Here is a 25287-nt window from a genome sequence, read left to right on the forward strand (position 1 = left end):
GACAGAGAGAGACGGTCAAACAAAGGAGTAATTATGATTCTGTAAAGTGGATGGCGTAATAGGTGGTGAGTAATTTTACCCCTAAATATCTTAATGCAAAATCGACCGGAGAGGTGTAAGGCGACACCATGGTTGTGACCTATCTATAATAGCATTGTTTCGCAATCGCTTGTGTTTCGCTTCAAAATTCTATAAATTTTATAAATTTCTGAATCTGTGATGATCTTCAAAGTTTGTTTTATCTGACTCACTCTCCTCAATATCGTCAACTTAAACCCTGCGTGTAGACATCATCAAAAAGAGGCAGGTGGTCACCCTGCCTGGTCAAAACTGTCTGGTTTAAAGAAAGCATTTTGTACGAATGTACAGAGAGGCTCAATATGAGGCTCAATCCGCTTCTCTTTAATCCAGCTTACCGTCTGAGACTTCCTGACCGTTTAATCTTCTTGAATTTCTCTCGTTAAACAGAACGATGGGTATAGACCCTAAGCACTGAAACCTTCTAACAGTCATCATTGCCATTCTCTCACGATCGCAATGGTCTCTACTAAATGCTCATAAACTTTTGAGAAAGGAATGTTTGGTACGCAACGTGCATGCAATGCGCCACCCGTAGTCACGTTAAGTGACGGATTGATGGAGTTAAGAATAAACGTACATTTTAAGGAGTTTATCCAAACATGGTTGCTTGCAGGAATTGTTCCGTTCCTATGTTCACAAATCTTATATCTTATCATTTGAGTCTTTTTCTTTAAAACGTTTGTGGTTAGGATAAAAGCCGTGATTAAAGCAGGCAAGGTGCAATGACTTTTGTGTTGCCTTTACATTCGACCTGCAAAGCAAAGGCCTTGTTCGTATCGCTTCCAGTAGTCATCAACGCTATGATAGTAGGGATCTAATCGATAAGCTGGATGCATTCTTATCACGGAAGAATGTACAAGGTTTGTGGTTTGCTACTGTTCTCAACGATTGTCGTAAATTATTTGTTGTTATTTGTTATTGTTGCTGAAGAAATCGAGAGTTTTCAGCTTTTAAAACCCGAGAACCGAATCGCGAGGAACACATTCCTAAATTTCGGCAGAAAAAAAAAGTGGATCCACAACTGTAATTGGGCAGAGTGGTAAAGTGATAATGCGACATGTATAGACCATAATACTATACTTGTTTCTCACCTTTTAGTTTACTGATAGGATTATACCATTAGGACAGGTTACTTGCGTTCAACTGCGCCCAAATTTGAGTGCCCGCGGTTAGCATTTCATCGAGTCCATTTGCCATTACATCAGTTTTTGTAGAGCTAATCCTGTTGGTTATACCCTATAATTTCGAACGATGTCCACCAGTTTTTTTTTTTAAACTATATGCTTTGAAATGATGATGAATAAACTTGGTCAACGTTGGTCGATATCATGTGAAACAGTTAACTGCAAACACCAGACGGACACGTTTTTCGATGTATGTGTGTGCTTTTTTTTAATAATAGCTTGCTTTGTAGATAAATGGTTACAAAAGCTTTGATACTGTCTCATTCCTCTATGACGTCATACCTACGAAATGCTAATATACGGTTGAAATCGCAGTGTGTGTGTGTGTGTGTGTGTGTGTGTAGACTGCGGTGTAGATAGATTATTGATTTTGTGCAAATCTTGTTGGAAGCTCTGTTTCTGGTGGTACCCTGAAGTTAATGGATGTCTCAGCCCATCACGCCCTGCAAATTTTGCTTTTAAAAGGCCAACTCCGGAACAGCTCAAAGTTAGCGTGAAAGAGAGAGTAATATTTTGATGGCACAACAGTGGAAACTTTTATCAAAATGTGATATAAATTATCAAGTTATGAAATGAAGTTTTGCTGATTTTCACAAAACAGTTTTTCAGCAGTCAATATGAGTATGCATATGAGTGAGTTGCTGATGTCATCTCCACACAAATTGTCGTATACAGTGCAGTTTGTTCACAAAAACTTAAAAATTTCATGGGGGGGGGGGGGGTGTTTAGACGCAATTATGCCACGCGGGTTCAAATCCTCGTACATCTGACTGATTATCTATATGAAGTTATTCATCTGGGAATTGCATAGTGTTGTACACTATCACAGCAGAAAAGTAATTTTCGTTCACTGCTTATATTTTGTACACGATCAATGAAAATTTTATTGTGAGGTGATAGCATAAAAAACATCATAATATATACATTTAACATCAACTGTTTGAAAACATCAGCTGTTCGAAAATATCAGCAAAACTTCACAATTTCATAGTTTTCCTAATCTCTATCCGATTTCGATCAAATTTTCACCCATGTGCCTACAAAATATCACTCTAATAGTCCTTTTCAGACTAACATTTAACTGGTCCGAAATTGCCCTTTAATTGCTTTAATGCGATATGGATATATTATTCACGGAATGCTGACAAGGATCCTGATGATACAGCTTTTCGACATACCGACAGTGTCATTCATGAACGAACGAATCATTGGTACAGACGCAGTAACAAACAGAAAATACCGGGGGGGGGGGGACACTCTGTTTAAAAAAAAAAAAAGATCGGACTCGGTGCAAAAATGTAGAAATCATACGCTAATGTGGTTGTGAGAACGAGTGACGAAGCACCACGTCAACTCTAATTTACCACTCACGCGACCAGTGATGTAAACACTTTGGCACTATGAGAGTCGCTTTAGATCTATGGCAAGGTGTGTTTTTTCTGACTGCTGGGTAATCAGGTTTTGACTTCTGAACGATGAAATTTGGCGCGTCGACTGAGCAGTGGAGAGAATTTCCCTCAAGAATGCAGCAAATAATACTTTCCATCTGCAGCTCAGCCCATTGATTACTCGTTTTGACGTCAGAGTTAATGAATTCAAGGACATGGGACGTTGTAAAAGTATGGATGGTTCATTTTCGGGTTATCAAATTTAAACATCACACATTATGGCTTATACGGAGGTGCCATTCCGACGTCTCTGATCTTACAATCTTACTTTCATTTAACTCTATATCACTGAATATGGTTGCCTGTTCACCTGGTAATGAGAGCGTTTACACTGTAAAAACATCGGTGTTAGATTTAACACCATGGGTGTTAAATTTAACACCGATCAAGTGTTAATAGAGGGCCACACCCACAGGTGTAGAAAATGCACTGTGATGGTGTTGAAAAGTGTTCACCTGACACTTCGTGGTGTTAATTTGACACTGTACCTGGTGATATTTTGACACTGTACTGGTGTTAATTCAAAAATGACACCACATGGTGTTGGTTTGATATTTGTTGGTGTTGATATCAATGGTTTAACACCCGTCCAGCTTCAATAAGAGACCACACCAGCTGGTGTTACTGTGGTGTAAATTTATTTTCATATTTTTTCAAAAATCTAGTATTTTAATGTAAAATTCTTGATCGTCTTGTTTAAATTAAAAACCAACGAGAAGTGCAGTTACTAAGAAACTCTTCAAAAAACAGTTTTATATTTGGAAATGACACCCGGAGGTGTTAATTTAACACCATAAATGAGCACCGAAAATTTAACACCAGCTCGGTGTTCACTATTTAACACCGGACTTTTTGCAGTGTACGAAATATATTAGTACGTCAGACCATGGACTTAGGGTCCATGGTCAGGCAAACATTATACGAGGCAGCAGAGGCACACAAATCTGATCACAGGCGAAGAGGGATTCGAACCGCTACCTTGCTGGATGATCACAGCTCGTTGCTGTTAATTATATCCCTATGCTCCGATTTAAAGGGATGGTACAATACTGGTGGAGATATGAGAATTGGGCTTCAACTTTTTTTTTTGCAAGATATCAAGAAACCACTTATGATATAGTACAGACCATGCCATTTTAAGAGGAATTCAAAGTTTATTTGATGAAAATCGGGTTTGGAATAGCTGAAACATCCAAAAACAAAGTAAGACAAAACGATCGTAATAAAATGTGGGTCCCACACTTTATTAGGATCACTCTGTGTTTTGGATATCTCAGCCATTTCAAAATAAATTTTCATCAAATAAACGTTGAAATCTTCATTCTTCAGGTTTCTCACTATCTCACCAAAAAGTGATAAAAACCTGACTTTAAGTCTCAACCAAAACTATAGATCCCTTTAAACTCTTGTCAATATATTAGTACAAGTAGTTCGGACCTAAACAAAGTGTCAGCCATGGATGACGAGGAGCCCGAAAAGGACAAATTGAAATACATTGGAATACAAATGTAGTGCTGTATATTACATTACTATAGTGACAGAATCCTTCGGGAAAACATTGCTACGTGTGTATAAGATAATCGTCTGCTAATTTTAACCCGAATCAGACAGTGTAAAAAGGAAATAAGTTAAGCATGTTAATGGGCTCGTGAAATGTTAAAAAAAGGAGAAAGAAAAGTGGTGGTTAAACCATATGTGCTTAACATTTCCGGTTTTTGTTTTTAATCTCATTACTACAAAGCAGGAAACAGACCTGACTACGGGGTTCGACAACGAGGTTTCAGCATTGCGTTATATCGCACAAGAGAGGTATACGACACAGAGGCATTTTACTATGTACAATAGTATTGTAGGTCCTATATTATGGGAGAAAAGGAAGTTTGATTCTATAGCAAAGCTCGTCCACGTGAAAACGTGAAGTTGTCACCACGAGCTCGGCATGGTGTCGCATTTCTCTTTTTGTGAACTTCTCCAACTTTGTCCACATTTCTCATTCCTCCCCGTGTCAAAGGCAGGTATTGCGACCTCGTAGTATCACACACCTGGGCGTTGTATGCAAACAACGAATACACCTTCTCAGGTAGTACTAGTCTACGATAAAGGCGCTGCGGATATTATGTTCCCACGTAAGTTCTCCCTCTTTCTTCTCTCTTCTCCAGAGGAAGGAGCAGAGTTTGCTCAAGTTCTATCATAAGCATCCAACCAGACTGGTAGTGATGGCCATAACAACAACAGCAATGACACCAGCAGTATATTAACATCAATAATGATAATGATGATAATAATGATAATGATCTTACAGGTGCCCATAACTCCGCCAAGTTAGATCCTCAAGGTGACGTAATCATCTACACGAAGGTCAAGACAAGTGAATACTAGCAACAAAAAAGAATAGTAGCTTCACTCACTTCTGTCATTTCTCATTTCTCTGCAAAACATTTAATTTCGCAATCATATCGAATTATTGGTACGTGTGCGATTCAATTTGATAAAGAATGATTGCTTGATCTTGGGGAAGATGTTACGTATAAGTTTGATGAAACGAATAAATCATTTTCAAAGAAAGTCTCCGAGTTCAGCATTGTTCTCAATGCGAGTGTCGTCAGTAGTTGGCGATCCGGAATATAGGCCTACGTCACAATGGAACACATTCAGAGAAATCACACAGCGGGTACAGGGGTACAGACTGGGAAAGTCGTCTTTGTCCGTAAACATTTGGTAAAGAACTAAGCGTTCCCCGGAAAATCAGCATAAAATTATGCTTTCGTGTTATGTGATGTCATAGAGAGAACGTTAGGAAAAGAAAAAAAAAAAAGAGGGTATTTTCGGTTGTTTTACGAATCTCCTCCAATACATACAAACATAAACAAACACAGGTGAATGCATTCATGAGTACTCAAAGAAAGCAAAGCAAAACACGCGTTCTCCATTGCCACTTGTTTTGTTCCCAATGTCATGTATAGCACGGTAAAGCTCCACTCCGTTACGTTGACTCTCAAGGTCGTCTGCTCCGTGCTACAACATGGTGCTATAACATTCCTGCAGAAGTGTGTTTTGCAAACACAGTGTCCGTGACTCTTGGCATGGGTTAAGTGCTGCGAAGATTAATGCAGGTCTGTAACCGCCTTCAATGACGAGCAACTACTAGTACACCTTTTCTTTCCCTTTAACCTTCTTATTGTTCCTAAAATTTCATTTGAGTAACATTCCAACGCTCAGACCCATTGTAATTCAAGACATTGTGAAGGCCTCTAACAGAAATTGACGAAACTGCAGCCTGTAGACGGCGTTTTGCATCATTATTTTCCAAGATTCCATTTCATCATGATATTTAAACTATAGCTGAAGTTATATCTGAAAGGGAAGCTAACCTTTAGCATTATGTGGGTACAATGACTGAAAAATATATGAGTAGAACACATCGATAACTTTTGAGGAAGATCGGACAATCCGCGCTATTAATAGTTTTAATTGTTAAAGTCTTGGTCAAACCCACGATCAGCCTGGAGGAAAATAAAAATGGAATTGATGAATTTGTTTGCACACACCAAATGGAAGCTGCCCAACACTATAGGCTTACATGACACAGATTTGCTAATTTGACTTACTATCTAGATCTTTACAATTTGTAACTTGTTTGTGTGTGTGCCTGATTTTATTTTCCGTAATTTCACTGCTCTATTTTTCTGAATTTTCTGGTTTCACACAAGACATCGTGATATCAGGGTGGAATTTCCGTTTTAATTTCACAATTCTGAAAATGCTGCTGACTTCGTCATTAGTATCACCATTGGTAATAAGAGTGAAATGATGTAATAGTGTTGCGTGACTAATAAAAGTGATTCGTAAGATTACGGAAAGCTGTAGATGTTTCATAACTTTTTTCCTTTTGCTTTAGATCCGATTTTGATATGACTTCTACATTCCGTCAGTTTGATTTAATCATTTCATCCACTAAAGCTAACTTGAACATGGCGGTGCGGAATTACGCTTTAACTCTTTGAATGAAAGAGCATTTTTTGAATAAAAAAGCAGTGAACTTCGTTAATCCTTGTCAGATTTTGACCAGACTTACACCGTTTTTCTTATAAAATTTCACTCTTTCTAATCAGACTTAATTCTAATAGGTCTGGAATTCGCTTTAAAGCTAACTTGCCGTATGACATGAAATTGCAATCAAATTGGTACAAGAAGCAAATTGCGACCTGAAATCTAAGTGTATGTCGAAACTTATACTCTCACAGCTTAATTTGTGTGTTACAGTTTTTGCTCTCTCAGCTTAATTTGTATAAAGCAGACCATTTGTCTTTGTTTTGCGTGTTTTTGTTTTCTCGTTTGTGTGTAAAACGAGCAAAGTGTCCTTGGCCAGGCTGCAGAAAGTGTCCAAAAGTGTCAACAATAATACAACTCCATTGTTACAAACGGTAATTAGAGGAAAGCTGCGACGTTAGTCTGAACAGTTTAGGCCTGTGCGTCTTTAGTTTAATCTTTGATATTACAGCACTCATGTGTAGGCTACTTCTTCTTCTTCTTCTTCTTCTTCTTCTTCTTCTTTTCTTCTCTTTTTCTTTTCCATCCATAGAATAATACCCAAATGCCAATCCTGTTCTGCTTGGATTTTTAAAAAGGTTTAAAATAAGAAAACAAGCCTCGGAAAGTCTGAGAGGTACCTGGATAAAAGAAATTAATCCAGAGCCTGGAGGGAGACTAGGAAAGCACATGAGCCTTCCTTTGTACCGGTGTGTTGGCTTCGGGACATTAAAGGAACTAGTCATTCCGGAAGCTATTACAAGAGCTGAATTTTCACACGATCAGGAGTAAGGTCGGTGCGGATATAAAACGCGCGCGACTAATGGTATGATTTGATCTCTTTCATGGCCAGATTGTGCATGGTTTTCGCTGTTCTGATGGTCAGTCGCGCAAATTTATAAAAATCACAGAGTAAACTTAAACTTCTGTTTAAGCTTTGGGGTTACTTGTGGAATGAATAGGAATATAAGGTAAGAAGGTGAGTGCCACGTTGGAAATATTGTCAACGGGACCTTTTCTGGATGGTTTCGAGCGTGGTTGTTTGATGTTAGCTGCAGGGCTGAGGTGGGCTGCATGAATCGCGACCATAACAACCTTGAAGCGTGAACTGATCTGGCGAAAGTGGCTCATCGAGAAAAGCGTCGAACTTTCTCCTCTGCGAGAACAATTTTGTTAAATAAAAGCTGATAATGTTGGGCTTAGATTGAACATGCATTGTAGTGGTAGAGCTTGGAGTAGGTGGACAGGACATAAAAAGGGTTCATCCCAAGAGCCCGTTATCCACGAGTCATACGGCCCACGAGCTCGTGGGTTACAGCTCGTTATTCCGAAGGTTCGTTATTCCGAAGGCTCTTTATTCCTAAGATTCGTTATTCCGAAGGTTCATTGTTCCGAATTTCATTTTCGGATTAACCAATCTTCGGAATAACGAACCTTCGGAATAACGACACAAATTTTCGGATTAACGAACCCTATTTCATTTTCGGATTAACGAACCTGTAGGTATAGGGAATTTTCGTGTTTCGGATTAACGACCCTTCGGAATAACGAACCTTCGGAATAGCGAATCTTCGGAATAACGAACAGCACCCGAGTTCGTGACGAGGCAAATACTAAGTAAGGCCCATGAGTCCAACAGTAGGCAAATCGAAACAAGGTCTACTAGTTCGACACTATTCATTACGCCCAAAAAAGGCCCACGAGACCGTCGGACTTGCAAGTCTTGTTGCCTTGAGTGTCGGACTCACGGGCCTTTTTTCCCCTAGTGTCAGACTGGCGGGTTTTATTTTCCTATAGCGTCGGGCTCATGGGCCGTATTTGCCTAGTGTCGAGCTCGTGGGCTGTATGATTCGTGGGCTGCATGACTCGTGGGTGTCGGACTCGTGACGTGCACCCCATAACAAAACGCACTACGTGTGCGTATCGGCCTTTGGCCGAACGTCACTGATTCTTGTAATTTGTATCACCTTCATGCATAGTTCCATCACAGGAATAAATCGTGTTTCTCCTATAATTGGCCCTTTATAAAAAATTATTGGTATTTGGGAGATTTTCATGTAAATATCGCATTCATTTATATTTTTGATAATGAACACATGATCATAATGATGATATCTTCATGTAGAGTTATACAATCGTTACCATTATCATTATCATCTTCAATATTGTTTGCATATATGTTATCATTATTATCATCATTACTATTCAAAGTTACTAGTATTATCATTGAGAACAGCATCAGCACCATAATTAATCACTATCATCATCATCCTACATGTATAATCATTGGCATTTTCATTACCATTATCATTATTTTCATTAATCATTACGTTTTGGGATGCTGTGTTAACTTTGTATCAGGATTTGTTTTACGTGGCCGCTATGGAAGCAATAAGCGCTCACAAGCAAGCTAGCCATGGGACTGGGGACTGTTGGTCACCTACGACTGGACAATGAGACTACTGTGCCAAGCCTACGGGAACAACCTCTACACCCCCGGGGACTCGAATGTGAACCGTATGAATGAAAGTTCGTGGTCTTTTCCATGCACTGAACCGTAATAGCTCTGCCATCATTATCATTGAAATCATCTAGGCCTTATAGGCCTATGTTATTCCATTCAGATTGATCACTAACTTATTCAATCATTTGGAAATGTCTGGACAGCTCCTGTCAGACTTGGCGGTGGATTGTCCCAGTGATTTTCCAATCTAAAAGGAATCTACGAAATATGAAGAGAATCTTTACTATGTTTTCTTGGAATAGGTAGGGTTACTTTACGTACAACAGCATTGCGGCAAGACTACGTATGTATCGAGAAGACTGGAAGGAAATTCATTGAGGAAATCGCGATCACTTCGAAAAGCACCTGTAATTTCACTTGGGCGAAAAAAAAATGAAATCATAATTCATAGGCTCGTTACAACTAGACTTGATGTAAAATTAGGACAGCGAATCAACCTCGGCTGTAGAAAGATGTATGTGACTTGAGTCTTAATTCGCAGGATATGAGTAAGTTGTCGTTCCTGAAGACAGCGACTCTCAATGTTCCTCGTTGGTAGATTATGGAAAGAGTATGTGCCAGAATGGACTATTATGACACTTTCTTTCTATCTTATGCACTTTTCATGCAAACCACCGCCCAACAGTTTGACCGTATGACGTCATTTATACCGATCGTTAATTGATGAAAATGATCATCATAACATAATCACAACGTTCACCTGCAATAATTGTTGATATCGAATTCATTATCAAATTTTTGCCACCACTATCGTTATTACCATTTTCACGTGTGGGTCTGGGGGAAAAGAGAATGGAAGTAATGTATGGGAGGCCAAAGTGGTCCTTTAAATAATGCCCCCCATGGGACGAGCTCTAATTCTTTTTCATCGACGCTCGGCTCGGCTCGGGGAGCGCAGCGGCGGCTTGGTGCTTCACGCACCGACGATACGCGAGCATGTTCTGGTATTAGCTCTCCGCCGCCTGTCGGCTTCACTGTTTGGAATCTAACCGGTGGTGGTGGTAAAAGTACAACCAAAATCGCGGGGGTTAATAGAAAGGGGGAAAAGTTCAATAGCACTCATGGTAAACATCAGACAAAGACAAATGAATATGCAAGCGCATCTGCTGAGCATATCATACTTTCGTTGCAGCCAAAGAAAAAGTCAGTAGCCCTATTTGAGAACGTATTAAAGGCATTCCCATTAAAGATATTTATGCGTTCAAATTTAGATATTATTTTTCAAAAAGATATTAACAAAAATTTTAATGAAATAGTAATACACGCAAGAGAATTTCACGCAATGACTGGCTTTCGAGTATATCTGAGAAAACAACTTGATTTCATTATGAAATAGGCCCTACTTCATCTATTTTTTTTCAGTTGATAATTCGACACTAAACGCAATTTTCATCGATAGTCGGAAGTGAGAGAGTCGAGGAAGGTATAGATAGTTTAACCTAAAACCAGTAACGGAAGTGAGATGCCACCCAACTTGGGGAATCACTAAAAATCACTGCCGTTGGAGTAATTATATCTATGATGCCCATGCCCCCCTCCCCCCCAAAAAAAAAATTAACAAAAACAAAAAACAAAAACAAAAAACTTGCGATGACCACAATAATAATGAAGATAATCATACTCTTATCAGTGGCAAAAAAATGAGTAAGATATGATCAAACACGTACATTTATATTTATCAGAACGGGACAAAAATGGCATTGCAGCGAATGAGTGTATTCCACATCGCTCTTGGTACTTGTCTCTTTTGCACGAGAGATACTGGGTGGACTCCGAAAGTTTGTAGTACTTCGGGTGTGTACAGAATTACTGGACATTTGGCACATACGGACAGGTTCATGTATTTCTATTGACTTTGCTCTTGACAAAATATGGACAGAGTACAGTTGCTTGGTGGTGTTTTTGTTTTCGACAAATCCTGTCATGAAATATTGTATCTCTCCGTGTGCTCCAAAAATGGGAGCTGAACCTTACAGAGCAGCGAAGCCTTTTGCGATTGAGAGAGAGAAAAAAAAAGAGACCGATGTACTTGCGATGTAAAGGAAGGAAATGGAGATAAAGCCACTCGCTGAGTGAAGCACGTTTGAACCCGGTCGTGGAGGAAAGTACATAGCTTGTAACGCCGCTGACACTAAACACCGTTTGCCCTCATTGCGAGCTAGAATTTGTCGGTTGCGTTTCATAACACACATGTCATTCCATTAGCTGGAGTGAGCCTTACAATACTGACCCAAAAATGGGATATATCATTATGTTTGATAACAGCTCGATCCGCGTGTGACGGCGATGAACGCACAAATTCTTGATTACGCTCTCGTTTTATCAAATTGGTTAATTTTCATGAACAGATTACCTTATTACTTTAGTATCCATTGGTCATTCAATGATAACACATAATGCATCATATACTTTTCACATAGCACCTGAGAAACAAAAGTACTTTCCATATCGCGCCTGAGAAATAAAAGTGAAACACCTAAAACTATATGGACATGAAACATGAACTCTTCGCGAATAAAGACTATGATAAATTTGACATGTATAGGCTTAAAGTCCTTCATCGGTCACATTGTAATCTCCCTGCCCTGATGGCACACAATGAACTAAAATCGAATGCCAATATAACAGATAGGTGCTAGGGTGCCAGTGTATATAAAGAGAAATAAAATATCATGACAATAGAATACAATAATCAACTTTTATATAGGACCTACATAGCATATTAGTTGTAAAAGTTGCGAGAGTAGTGGTTGTTGCTGTTGTTTAGTTTGTCGTCGTCGCTGTCGCTGTCACAGGCGTTGTAGAAATGGTGGTTGTATAGTTGTAACTAAAGAAGTTATTTGTTAGTTACAGTTGTAAGCGGTCTGAGGGAATGAGTTCCTGATTTTAAAATGGTATTGGTTTTGAGCGGTTTTTTTAAATTGATATATTAATTTTTTTGAGGGGTTTCCTGCTTGACAATTTGAAACAAATGACACAATGTACTCACGAAAACTTGTCCGTGCCAGAGATTTCTGCGTGAACCAAAGAGATGAAAAGACGAGGAGTACAGACAAGACGTAGCTCCGTACTATTCCCATGGTGTGCCGGATGACGGGAACCGATATGGTATAACCAGTGGCTCAGTTACGAGATTAATAAATCCGCGACAAGTGCTCCCAAAAAAATTGAGCTCCAGAGTCCAAGTCAAGGATGGCTCAGTGTAGGTAGGGGGATCGGGGAAAGGGTGTCGAAGACAGGGTCGGCCAGTGTTATGATACGTCAGCTCTCGCAGCCCGACAGATTCTCAAGAGATCCAAGGTAAGGTGACAAGCGGACACGATCCTCCAGGACTTTACGGCGATCAGGAGTCAAGAGTTGATGAGGACCTCCCGGAGTAGGAAAGAGTTGATGCGGACAAAACTCTCAAGGATCCAAGTATTGTATAGTAAACCGGTAGAAACCTACTGGGGATCGCGAAAAGATGCGTAGAACTTGCAGAGGAAGAAAGGTGGAAAAAAGGAGGTAGATTTTCGTAAATCCCTCGACTGCAGGAGTAACTGCTACGGTCCCAGGGTGGCCCACGGAATGATCAAACAGTCTAAAGAGGTGGCTGAATTAAGATCCCATTAACTGCAAATCCGTGGACAATTCCCCCGTGCTCGAAATGTTAGACACCGCTGAATGAGGTGTAATCGCCCCGAGTAGACGCCACGCAACGACAATAGCGTGTTGTTTCTATTGTGTCAAATTGCACTCGAATGGTTTAGAAAGAAAAAGGGAGGAGGAAAGCTGGCAGGGAAAACACGAAAGGGCTCCTATGTGGATATGCGATTGTCTGTTAGCCTAGGCCCCGTGCTGCGTGTGATGCCTGTCTTCTCTCGTTCGCTCTCTCCTTCTCTCCCTCACTTGCTGATTCGGGGTTTCCGCACGCCTTTATCCCGAATAAAAAATGTTCGCTATTTCCACCAAGCACGCAACTGCAACTCCACTGTACTACCAAGCGATCCGACCTATACAGATTTTTACCGCAGAGGGCGACAACCATGCAACCGTCGCGTTTCCGACGTGACGCATTGCTGAAATTCCCGCGCTGACACAATAAACTCTTCAGGTTTTAAGTGATGAAACTAAAGGATGCATAGTTTGAGATTGTTAACGGGTGTCGATAATATGATCAGACGATACAGAAACCAGATATTCCCTTCGACCCTATTTGAACGACTTTACAGCCTGCCCAATCTAGCACATTGTCTGTAATTTACTGGATTTTTCACGATAAAACACCAGTTAGCCGATACTTGAATGTCTTTGTGATTGGGCTGGGGTCTCCGAGGGCAAGTCGGCTAGTTTCTGGCTAGGAGCGGGCGCTTGTACGGCAAATACGGGAGCATAGGGATCTATGTATGCAGAAACCAGCTGTTGGGGGCTAGAGAAACAGCAGACGACGACCTAATGGGCTTGCCGTCTGCCGAGACTCTTTCATCTCGGCGATTTCGCGAACAAGACCTGTAATCACCACGGTCTAATTCGCCCGGCGAGTGCACTTGTTTCAACATACCTCGGCGGCGCTGGTTCTGCCGTAGAACAAACCTATACGACAGGAGCCTCTCAGGCGTGTCGTCTGCCTTTCGACACCCGGACTGTGTGACCAGGAATAGTCGAGGGTAACGACATACTTCATGGCGGATTTACCATCGCGCCAGTAAGGTGTCGCGACCATGCACTTAACAATCAGTGTTTAAAAAAAACTAATATGACGCTTAGCACGGTCCTAATACGCGTTCAAAGTCAAAGAATGTGATAGCCCGAAGTTGCTTTGTGAGAACGGATTAGTGGCGTGCTCAAACAGATTAAGAGTCTAAGTGGAGATAAGGTTTCTCACTTTAGCACTTGGAAATAAGAGAAGAGGTCCTGATTACTCATTATTACTGATTTTCATTGTTCCTTGGGGTTTTTTTCGTCCCTAAATCTTGTTTGGTTTGTCTCCGTTCAGAATTGTGCTAATGCTAACGAAAAGGAATTAACCAATGACCAACACGTGTTTTTTTTTTTTTTTTTTTTTTTTTTTGGGGGGGGGGGGGGTTCGTCTCACCTCCTCCCTGCTTACACACATCATTCGGTAATTCACGTTGTGTGAGAGCAGCCTCATATAGCTGGTCAGTAAACAGACAACATAGCCTCTATAATTAGTCTAATGTGCCTCATATTGCTAAGACTTTTTTCAAGGAATCATGTCTTTTTGCCTTCAGGTGTACAGAATCATCACCAGACGAGGCTTCAATTTCTTGATAATGGATGAATATCACAAGAGAAATATATCTCAATTTCACGTCTCTTATACAACATGCCATCACAATTAACGCCATCGCATGTATATACGCCATTGCCATCACCAAATTTGCCACTTAGGCTTTAATCATTCACAAAATAACGAATAGTTCCCAGAGCATCATTAGTCTGATATCTTTTGTAGGTCACATTCATGTTGAGTACTGGATGTATCCAATTCACTGCCAATTACAAACAAACGAACAAAAAAGAAACAAAAAAACAACAACAAACGTATATGATGGCTGACGTTTGTTATGCGTGTTCAGATGCAAGTGGTTATGTACCTTCTAAAGTAGATAACAAACTCAAACAGAGGGAAACTGTCCAGAAATGAATATAATTTATCAGTGGAAAAATTTCTTTGCTCATTTTTTCCACTTCTAAACTATATAGATAACAACATTTATAATAAGAAAACGAATCTTTTATTCTTTTCTCTCTTCTTTACCCTGGTGACATTTTGCTTTGAATTTGAGTAATCATTGCATCTTAGAGAAACAAAGTACTCAAAGAATTTGCTTTGACTCAGGAGAAAAATAAATGATTAAAATAGAAATACTCAATTGGAATGCTGCAAAAAGAAATATGCTAAATGAAAGAAAGATATTATTCAGAGGGGTGAAGGTTCAGGTGTGAGTTTCTTCAGTTTGTCTCCCTCTACAAATTAAATTTGTTAAGATCGCAACTGCTGATCTGTAAATTAACAAACATGTCGGAAAAAAGGAACCAGCAGTAGATGACAGGTTCGAGTCCCACTGGTTCCTTTTTTCCGACATGTTTGTTAATTTACAGATCAGCAGTTGCGATCTTAACAAATTTAATTTGTAGAGGGAGACAAACTGAAGAAACTCACACCTGAAGAAATATGCTGTTACATAACCCCTACCAGGTGAATCACGTAGTATCATAGTACTTGAATGTCGTCATTAACGCTGTCTAAAGTTTTAAGCTGTAATAGTAATACTATCCATCTACCATGGACCGTCTGGTAATTCATGAAACCCTTGCAGGAGAGAATAAAAAAGGAGGTACAACATGGCGTACTTTGATATGTCCGTATTTCAGACGCCATTTTGTCACCAATAATCACATGGAGCTCTCTTCAGTTTGAACACGCATTTGACCGGTGATATGTTTTCTCTTTGCTCAGTGTCTATAAAAGTTGCAGGTCTTGGTGTTTGGGGTTGCAACATGCCGCCATTCTGAGATTGAGTCAGCCAAATGATGATGATGATGATGATGATGATGATGATGATGATGATGATGATTATGATGATGACGATGACAATAATAATAATAATAACAATAATAATAATGATAATAATAATAATAATAATAATAATAATAACAATAATAATAATTATCATTATTATTATTATTATTATTATTATTATTATTGTTATTATTATTATTATTATTATTATTATTATTATTATTATTATTATTATTATTATTATTATATTATCAATGATAATAATGTTAATAATAATGAAAAAGCACTTCACTCACCTCTTTCAGAAAGCAGGGGGAATAACTATTGTACTTAACATTATGTCAGTAACAAGTCGAGGGAATTTGTACTTTTCATCAAGAAAAGCAAATTTTGTGAAATTTTTTTCGTAGAGTTGTACATATGCAACATCATGAAGTATTATTGTAGTAGTGTTTTCATCCAACGACGGCTGAACCGAAACATAAAAATTCATAAGAACTTTTGAATGAATTGTCTTTTTTTTTTTCAAACTTCCCTGATGTGTTCTATAAACATTGCTGGATTCATTCAATCCACACATAATATTTGGGTTAACTTGTCATTTAAGTCTTTGTGTATATACTTTTAGTGCCGATTGACACAGAAAACCCCGTAGCGTTGTATACACTGTCCCAGAGTCCCTGGCACAAAAACGGTTAACCTGTTCAGCTTCCTACCAGGTCGAACTCCACCAGCCAACGCTCCAAACGGCGACACCGATAAGATATTGCCGTAGAGGGAGCCACGACACTAATGAGATCACGATAGATCGGGTTCAGGATTGGTCAAGAGAGTTTGACATTGCACTGTATTGTCTACGGGTTGGCCCTATCACCCTGTTGCCAGCTTCCACGGACGTTCATTTCAGAACCCGGCGACAGAATATGAATGATAAAAGATATGGATATATAGATATGGAATATATATATATATATATATATATATATATATGAATAAATAAATAAATGAAAATAGGATTAAAATGATTTTGTTGCGATCTGATCAAAATATTGAACACATGACATTGTCATCAATGAATATTGAACATGGAAAATTAGAAACTTTGCCCTAAGACGTATTTAGGACATCTTCGAATGGCGATTCGCGGTCGCTTGTTGGTAGAGACAGTTCTTGCTTCGTTTTACAATGTATCTCTACTTTCTTTTCAGATCTAAAGACTGTCAGTTATGTATATTATAGCAGAATCAACGTGGACACGGAGGTGGCGTTATGTGAGATGTATTGTTTTCAGGACCTCGATAGAAGAATAACACAAAATGTTTTACAGCGTCCGAATCCATAATCGTGTTTATGTTTTATTCAACTCTTATCTACATGGCTATTTGATCAATGATCATGAGGACAACTCGTTGTCGCACGACAAATCTTGATTCGATATGAAGATAGATCGCCTGAGCTAAATGATGTAACTAGCGTAAATAGCAAGAACATTAAGACACATAGTGTATCACTCCCATGTCCAAGGTGAGGGTTTTTGCATTGTCCGCGTCTTTGTGAGTAGAAGTATGACGAAATATTCACGGAATGACAATATATGCATGTGTAGCACGTAGGGCTTAAAATAATATGATAATTGCGTCAAATCCACTTGTCATCAAAAGTTTGCGTCGAATTGGAGCAAAGAAGGTGAAGGAAATCAACGATCGTGAGTTTACACACGTCGAACTGAGACACTGCAGCTTCTCTGAAGTGTACTACGACCCTCAGGTTAACGCCCTTAAAGACGCACGGGGTTCATGCCGTTCTGCTAGTATGCAGGGAGGTTCCTCTCACCTCCCTGTAGTATGCAAGACCTGCTTGTTGCTACACATTGCGATTGACTTCGATACCCCGTTCTCTTTCTGCAGAGCGTTGTGTGCTCACTGGACAGCATGGTGTGTTTCGAAAATCTTGGCGAACATCACATCTTATAAATAATCTTTCCCAGTATAACTTTAAAAGAAACTTGACTCCGATCGCGTCAGCAATATCGACCTCCAGTTCATGCAATCAATGATTCTAGAGCATGTTTTCACGATCCACGGGCAAGTTGTGCCATCGTCACTGTCACTTGAGGGGCGGACAAGTGGTCATTTCTTGACGCTGATGAGGTTAAAACAGATTGAGTCTCGGCCTGAAAACAAGAAATAACCCAAAGTGGCGCCCAGGACTACGGCGAGGAAGATGCAGACGTTCCCTGTCATGACGACCAGCATCAGAGTGTAGAACAGAAACACCCTGACAACGTAGATGGCGCTAAGTAACAAATGCATCCACGACAACATCGGAATTCTGAAAGAGATTGAACAGAAAGGTAAATTTGCGTGAGGAAACTGAACTGACTATGGAAAAAATGGTGGTGTTCCATTGACCCTAGACCCCCTCCCCCGACTCGCAGCTCCCCCACCCTAAAATCGTTCCACGACCCCTGAACATAATCGTTTTGGATGGCTATTTAAAGGCATTATTTACCATATGCAGATGAAACAAAACCCAGCATTAGTGCTTGAAAATAGTTCTCAAATGTGAGTTAGGGATAGAAACACCCAATGTAAAAATTTGAATCAGTGTAATCAATGTTAAGTATTGTTAGATATACAAAATGTGAGTAATAGTTATAATAAAAACGTTTCTTGACTAAACGGTCTACAGTTATGGTTTACTGAGTAAAATAGTGATATCTCCTAATATCTTAGGCTTTATTGCAAAATTCTTATATGGAAGGATGTTTTGTGATACAACTGACCTACACATATGCATCAAAATAATGTGATAACTCGAGCTTTAAAAAAAAAAAAATCACTGCTCCCAGTGGTAAACAGGACCTTTAAGGCTAATGGCATTGACATGAAAATTGTCATGTGCAACGCCCTGATCACGGTACTGATTATTATTTTTATACATTGAACATAATATGTTTATCACTTGTATTTTATGACATGCGTCTATATCATCATTGTTAGAATGCAAAGTCACAATTTCTTGAAGGTAAATACACTTGATGTCGTTTTAATCTTCACCTCTAGAATCTCCTTTGGACACTTTATCCAAATTGCGCTTGAGCATGTTGAGAACGTCCCAGTACTTGGTAAAGAAGAACACCGTCCTATGGTTTTAGTTTATAAGTTCTTTTAATTGTTTCATTTTTATATATATTTATAATCAGTATAGAGTGCGCAAATATACCAGCCTGCGAGATGCTCATAGCATAGCCGGAAATTATTACCTATATCGGATTCTTAACTGTTATGTGTGCTTCATGATAATGGGGACTGTGTAAAGGTTTTAGTTGCAGTGTGTGTGTATTATGATTGTCTGTGGCTCGTTTGTGCCATGAAGTGAATATTTATTTTCTTTTTCTGTCGGTTTTCTCTACTTACCTGATTTCTGTAACGCAATATTCATGTATAGTATGTTTGTCTTGGAATATTAATGCTGAATAAAATTGAAAGATGAAGTGTGTGGAGTGGATGTGGATTTGACAACGACTCTTGGGGGAAAAAAAGAGGCACACGGCTCATAGTGTGGTCGAGTGGTCACTCACTGTCCCTCGGCCTGCTCCTCCACAAGCCGGGTTGATTCGGTGCTTCCCGCCTCAACCATCCGATGTCGGATGTCCGTGGCGAACCGCTGCTGAAGTCTCCGCATCGTTACGACCACGCCCTCGGCCACCAGGGCGAGGAGGAAGACGGCGAGGCATGATCCGATCAGACCTGTGGATGTTCGCAAGAGTGGAGGGGAGATGGGGGGGGGGGTGCAAGAAACAAAGAGGGATACAGACTTAAAAGAGAGGGCCTGTTTGAGAGAGATGTTATATAATTACTCAGCCTTCAACAGGGCTCAGATTTTGCGCCTGCGCAGCATATATCCAATCTTATTGCGCGACATACATGCCATACATTGTATTTCTATTGATGTTTAAAATATAAGCGTCGCATTCGATTGAATATGCAGAAGTGTTTTGCCCTTCTCTCCGGGTGAACAAAAGCAAAATAATGTTCCATTATCGCATGATCTTTTACATCTATTTGCCGACTGATATCCCATATCATGACAGAACAAAATGTTTCACTATACGATAACATTAAAAATCAAGTTGCAGACAAATATTTTGGCTACGTAGCCCATGTGATAACCACGAACCTCCAATCGATGATATCGTCCAGGCTTTAAAGAGGATTGTTTCGGAGGTCCCAAGATGGAAGCTGAAAGGAGTTACATCGGCTGGCTGCACGGTGGGAAGACAAAACCAAGAACCGTCGCATTTTAGTTGAAAGATGAAAATTCTGTCACTTGTCACCTTTTCTTCCTGATTATTATAATTGATGTACAGTGTGTACCATTTTTTGTCAAACATGTAGGCCTCAGTATAACATGTAGGTTTATATTTTATTGTATTTTGTACTGATCCTTTATCAGTATAGAAATTACAAACTGTTGACAGTATGCCCATTTATATACCAAAACAACATTAAAACGAAACAAAATGAATCATCAGTATACCACATATTCTTTGTTGGGTGAAAAGGCGACATCTAGAGTAGATTATTTTATGGTACACAATTATTTTTACTTCCGCATTACGATTCATGTGAACCTTCTTGTGGGGATAATTCATATGATTTTGGCATTTATGAATGAGAACATCACAGACTGGTCTGTTCGTAACGTATGCTATGTTTGAACTTTGTATATGCCAGCTGTTTATACACAAACCACACTATAAATCATCCAACTGCCGTAAAGTTACGGGTATGGATTATTTCCCACTGGTTGTAACAAAAACTTTCCTTCTGTATATACAAGAGATCGGTGAAATGATACTTTGCTCGATATATTTCATATTTTCTGTCTTCCGCGTAGTCAAATTCTCTGCTACAATGACAGAATACAACGGGTATGAATGCATGCATCTAATCGAAATAGTCATGAAATGTCTCATTTCCATAATTATAAATGGCAAGTCATAAGAACGCAATGTTATGGGTTTCCCCTAGCCTCTCTCGCTCCTTTCAAAAGAGAAGAAACTTAACGAGTGATGTCAAACTCCAGTGAGGGTGTAAGGTATTTTAAACGCACGAACAAAAACTATCTATATCGAGTGTTAGCTTTAGTCAAGATAAGATCCTCTATGCATCTTCAAATCATAACTCACTTGGCTGTTTACACCTCATTGAAAAGTAACTAACTACAATTCCGTTTGTTTTACTTTTTTTTTTAATGATGGTAACGTGAAAAGGAGTTTCTCTTAATCTTACGACAGTCGTGGAAAGCCTTTCACGTTTATATGGCACCCCATTATGCAGTTTTCATTCGCGGACAAACTGAATACAAAAGCATACCAGTGATATTAAGAGCTCACTGCATAGAAAATGGGGATATTTTCGCCAGTGCATATAGAAACCCACACAAATACATACACATACATACATACATGCATGCATAAATGAATACATACATACATACAGAGTGCAGTATAAGATCTTGCTGCTTACTTATCAAATGCTTACATAAGGCTCTCCTAGATACTTGTCTGCAGTTATCAGTGTACGTCACCGGCAGGACTACGTTGTACTGGACTGATTCTCCGTGTGCCCATTACTGCCTAAAATGTATGGGGACAGAGCCTTCTCTTCTGTTGCCCCACGTTTGCAGAACTCTTTACCGGTTCCGTTTCGGAATATTGTAACAACCGCAATAATCAATATACCTTCAAATCTGAACGAAGACCTACCTTTTCTAGCAACTTTGTGAATGATGTGTGACAGATTGTGGGAGCCGGGCACCTTTGAATATTTCTACAGATAAGTGGCGCTTGTTATGTATACTGTTTCATCATCATCATCATCATCACCATTATTATCATCGTTATCATCATTATCATCATTATTACCATCATCATCATCATCATCATCCTCATCATCCTCATCATCATTATGATCATCATTATTACCATCATCATCATCATCATCATCATTATCATCATCATCTTCACCATCATTATAATCATCATCATCATCATCACCACTACCACCATCATCATCATCACCATCATTATCATCATCATCATCATCATCATCATCACTATCATTATCAATACCATCATCATCATCCCCACCACCATCATCATCACCATCATCATAATTATCATTTTCATCATCATACACCCGGCGCCTTAACTGTTTAACTCTCATTAGATGAAGTGCGCAGTGCACGCCATATAGTAGTACTGTAGTACCTCAAGTGTGGATCCATTCGTCATGTTGCGTCCGAATTGAGCTCTCTTCCGGTGAGTGGACTAGATTTGGTTCTCTGCATCTTTCCCCATCACACGTGCGAGTGTATGTGGTGTGTCTCCACCACGTGGATGTAGCTTACGGCACCACTACGAAAAAAAAAAAAGGATATGGGGCATGACAGCGAGTCACGTGACTGCATGGAACCTTACTACGTACCAGTGCACTCCCTTTATAACGAAATTCCGGTTACTACGAAGTAAAAATCAAAGGAGACCTCCGGATAATTTTCAGACTTTTACATTTGAACAACTACAGATTAGTTATTTTGTACTGAGTACAGAGTTTCAGAATTTAAGTGATTGGGTTGAGGAATAAGAATGTTTTCAAAATTTACAACAAATTGCAATGAACAAGGATGATGACATGGGAGCCTCACCATAAGAATGCATGAGTTGGGGCTTAAGGAAGCGGAACAAAGGAAGATAGCATGCATACACTCTGCACAGGTGAACTTGTTCAGCAAGTGGTATTGTAATGGAATTACACTGCTACATTTCTGAAATATGTGAGGCTTCTATGTCATCAACACATGCTCAGTGTATAAATTTGTTTAAGATTTTTCAGAGAATTGTTTCTCTGCTCAAGGACCAAAAGATTATAAATTCCACAAATCTATACAATTATGGAGCTGTCGATTTATATACATCATGATGTGAAATTATGAAAATCGTCTGGAATGCCCCCTTAAAGAATCAACGCTATCCTCTATATGTATTTGTATTGTTTATTTGTTCGTTATAACGAAATTCTGATATAACGAAAGAAAACTGCCGGTCCCGAGGATTTCGTTATAACGGGAGTCCACTACGAGGTTTTGATTGTTTTTCTTTTTAATGATATCATAATACTAAAATGTAATCCACCAAACTACTGCTTTGTGACCACAGCTGTAACAGTGACATGCTACGTTAGCCCTACTTTCATACTAAAGTTATGCCCCAGTCACATATAAACACGGATGCTCAAGGATCCGGGGAAATCCGGGGACGTCCGGGGAGATCCGGGGAGATCCGGGGAGATCCGGGATTTGTACACACGGTATCAACACGGCAGCTACACGGATAAGGCCGTAAGAGTGCGGCATCTACCCGAACAAACACGGCATATACACGGATCAACACGGCAGCTACACGGATGAACACGGCACCTACACGGCAGCCACACGGACCACCCCGGATTGCTCTGCCAACACGGCAATCCCCGGATGACGCCGGATGTTTTTGACCCCCAAAAGTTGCCGTGTTGGCCTCCCGGCGGCGTACGGATCTCTCCCCGGATCAGATCCGGGGTCAATCCGGGGTGATCCGGGATGTCTATGTGACTGGGGCATTAGATATCTCTTAAAAAACAACAAGTTGAAGCATCTTTTTTTTTGTCAAGAGAACTATTAGGTCGTCACTACAACTCTGTGGGTACAGAAAGAGCATGCGTAATTTTCACACGGACCCTCACACACAACATAAATAAAGTGTGTTTCTATGTGGGTGTGTGTAAGTATGTATGTGTGCGTGTGTGTGTGTGTGTGTACAGGCAAAATCATAACATGGATGCAATCGGTTGTAAGTCTGACTGTTATAGAAAAGCTTTAGAGATCAAAGAAAGAAGCAATATATATATATATATATATATATATATATATATATATATATATATATATATATCGAGTCAGACCTATAATAAGCATACAACAATGTACTGTGACATAATTATTAGTTGTCACATTTCCCACACTGTCATATACACTTTCCATCAATCATGAAAACTTAGCAGCATTTGCAGAACTGCGGGCAAAGGGCAAGTCAATGAAAACAGTAAAATAATTTAGGATCATGTATTGTATAGTAGTTTGGGGTTACATTGGACTCTGCACTAGCTAAATGTATCCTGGTACATAACTGTGTCTTGTAGTCCCCTTTTTAATTTTACAGTGCCAACAGTTGAGACGACAGTCCTCTTTTTACTCGGAATTCATACCAAATCCGCAAACACGAGCAATGATATTTGTATTGCATTGTTTCACTCAAGTGTCAAGAGTCAAACGTATTTGTCGAATCTCTGTTGAGGCACCATAGGCCCCACCAGCCTACTGTAAAGATGTTCTTGAAGTTCTTGAAGTGAATCCGTGCGCGACGCTTAAGAATGTGATTCTGCCAGTCAGATGACCATGATAAGAGTTAACGACATGACATCCATTGTTTTCTCCTTTCAATTACTGCTACTCCAAAATTTAAGTATAGACGACCGTAATGCTGCATTTACATCATGTTCCCGGCGACCGCTGCAGTCACGTTTCAGGCCACCATGGACAAAACGGGATGAACGTGAGACAACGTTGTGGGACAGGATAGGCAGACCGTGACAGGCCGTGATTGCCGTGGATGCCGTGTCAAAAAAGTTTGCCACGGCAGTGCCGGTGTTGATGAGAAATCTTGTATGCCATAATAAAACGGGGTGAACGCAACAAAACTAGACGGCACGTAATAAGCCGTAACAAACCTTGGAGGCGGTACGTAGCGGGACGCGATGGAAAATATTGATAGTCTATAGCCTGACCAGATGCTGTGAGAACAGAGTCTGACGTTCACCGGCGCGAAGACTGGAACGAACAAGATCAGAATATCTTAGGGGAAAACAGGAGATCGAATGTCTCATCTGCCCACGGCGCATTACGTTTCGGGCAAACGGTGCTGCTGTATGGCCGTCGGGAATGCCAAAGTTCTTGTGTATTTGAAACAGCTTGTTTGTAAGCTGTTCGAAGTATGAATACAGTATTAGGCCTACATGCCCGACGGAATAAATGGTTTTCGTAACATATTCAAATTTTATGCATACCTTTTAAACAGAGGTTGTTCTTGACAACCTGAAAGCTTGTCCGAGGCTTGTCCGACATAGCAACAAGTAACATATGCAAACTCGATCCCGTCAATTGAATTCCATTTAAGAAGAGCAGGTTAATTGAATAGCTTTTCGTTATAGTTCCCGGGAATGAAGCATCCATAAAATGAAACTTTATACGAAAACGGCCTATTTACTTTGAAGGCTACGGTATCTCGTGTAGAATGGCAATGTGGGGGGGGGGGGGCGGAGAGAGGAGGGGACATAAGGAAGTCTTTCCAAAAGCTGTTTACGGTGAAACCATATGGAACGGGGAAAAATG

General features: G+C 39.8%; 1 protein-coding gene across 1 annotated transcript in view; it reads right to left on the bottom strand.

The window, feature by feature from the left end:
- Positions 1-17921: 17921 nt before the first annotated feature.
- LOC139740391 (high affinity copper uptake protein 1-like) overlaps positions 17922-25287 on the bottom strand; it is a 7648-nt gene continuing 282 nt past the window's right edge. The window contains exons 2-5 of the mRNA XM_071650985.1: positions 22070-22216; positions 19975-20059; positions 19376-19544; positions 17922-18123 (exon numbers count right to left, since the gene is read on the bottom strand). Of these exons, the coding sequence (XP_071507086.1) occupies positions 17922-18123; positions 19376-19544; positions 19975-20059; positions 22070-22093 (480 nt within the window). The 5' untranslated portion in view covers positions 22094-22216. The remainder of the gene's footprint in view (positions 18124-19375; positions 19545-19974; positions 20060-22069; positions 22217-25287) is intronic.

This window comes from Diadema antillarum, unplaced genomic scaffold, assembly GCF_040938485.1.
Source record: "Diadema antillarum isolate AM-2024a unplaced genomic scaffold, OU_Dant_1.0 seq00000850_RagTag, whole genome shotgun sequence".
Lineage (NCBI taxonomy): Eukaryota > Metazoa > Echinodermata > Echinoidea > Diadematoida > Diadematidae > Diadema > Diadema antillarum.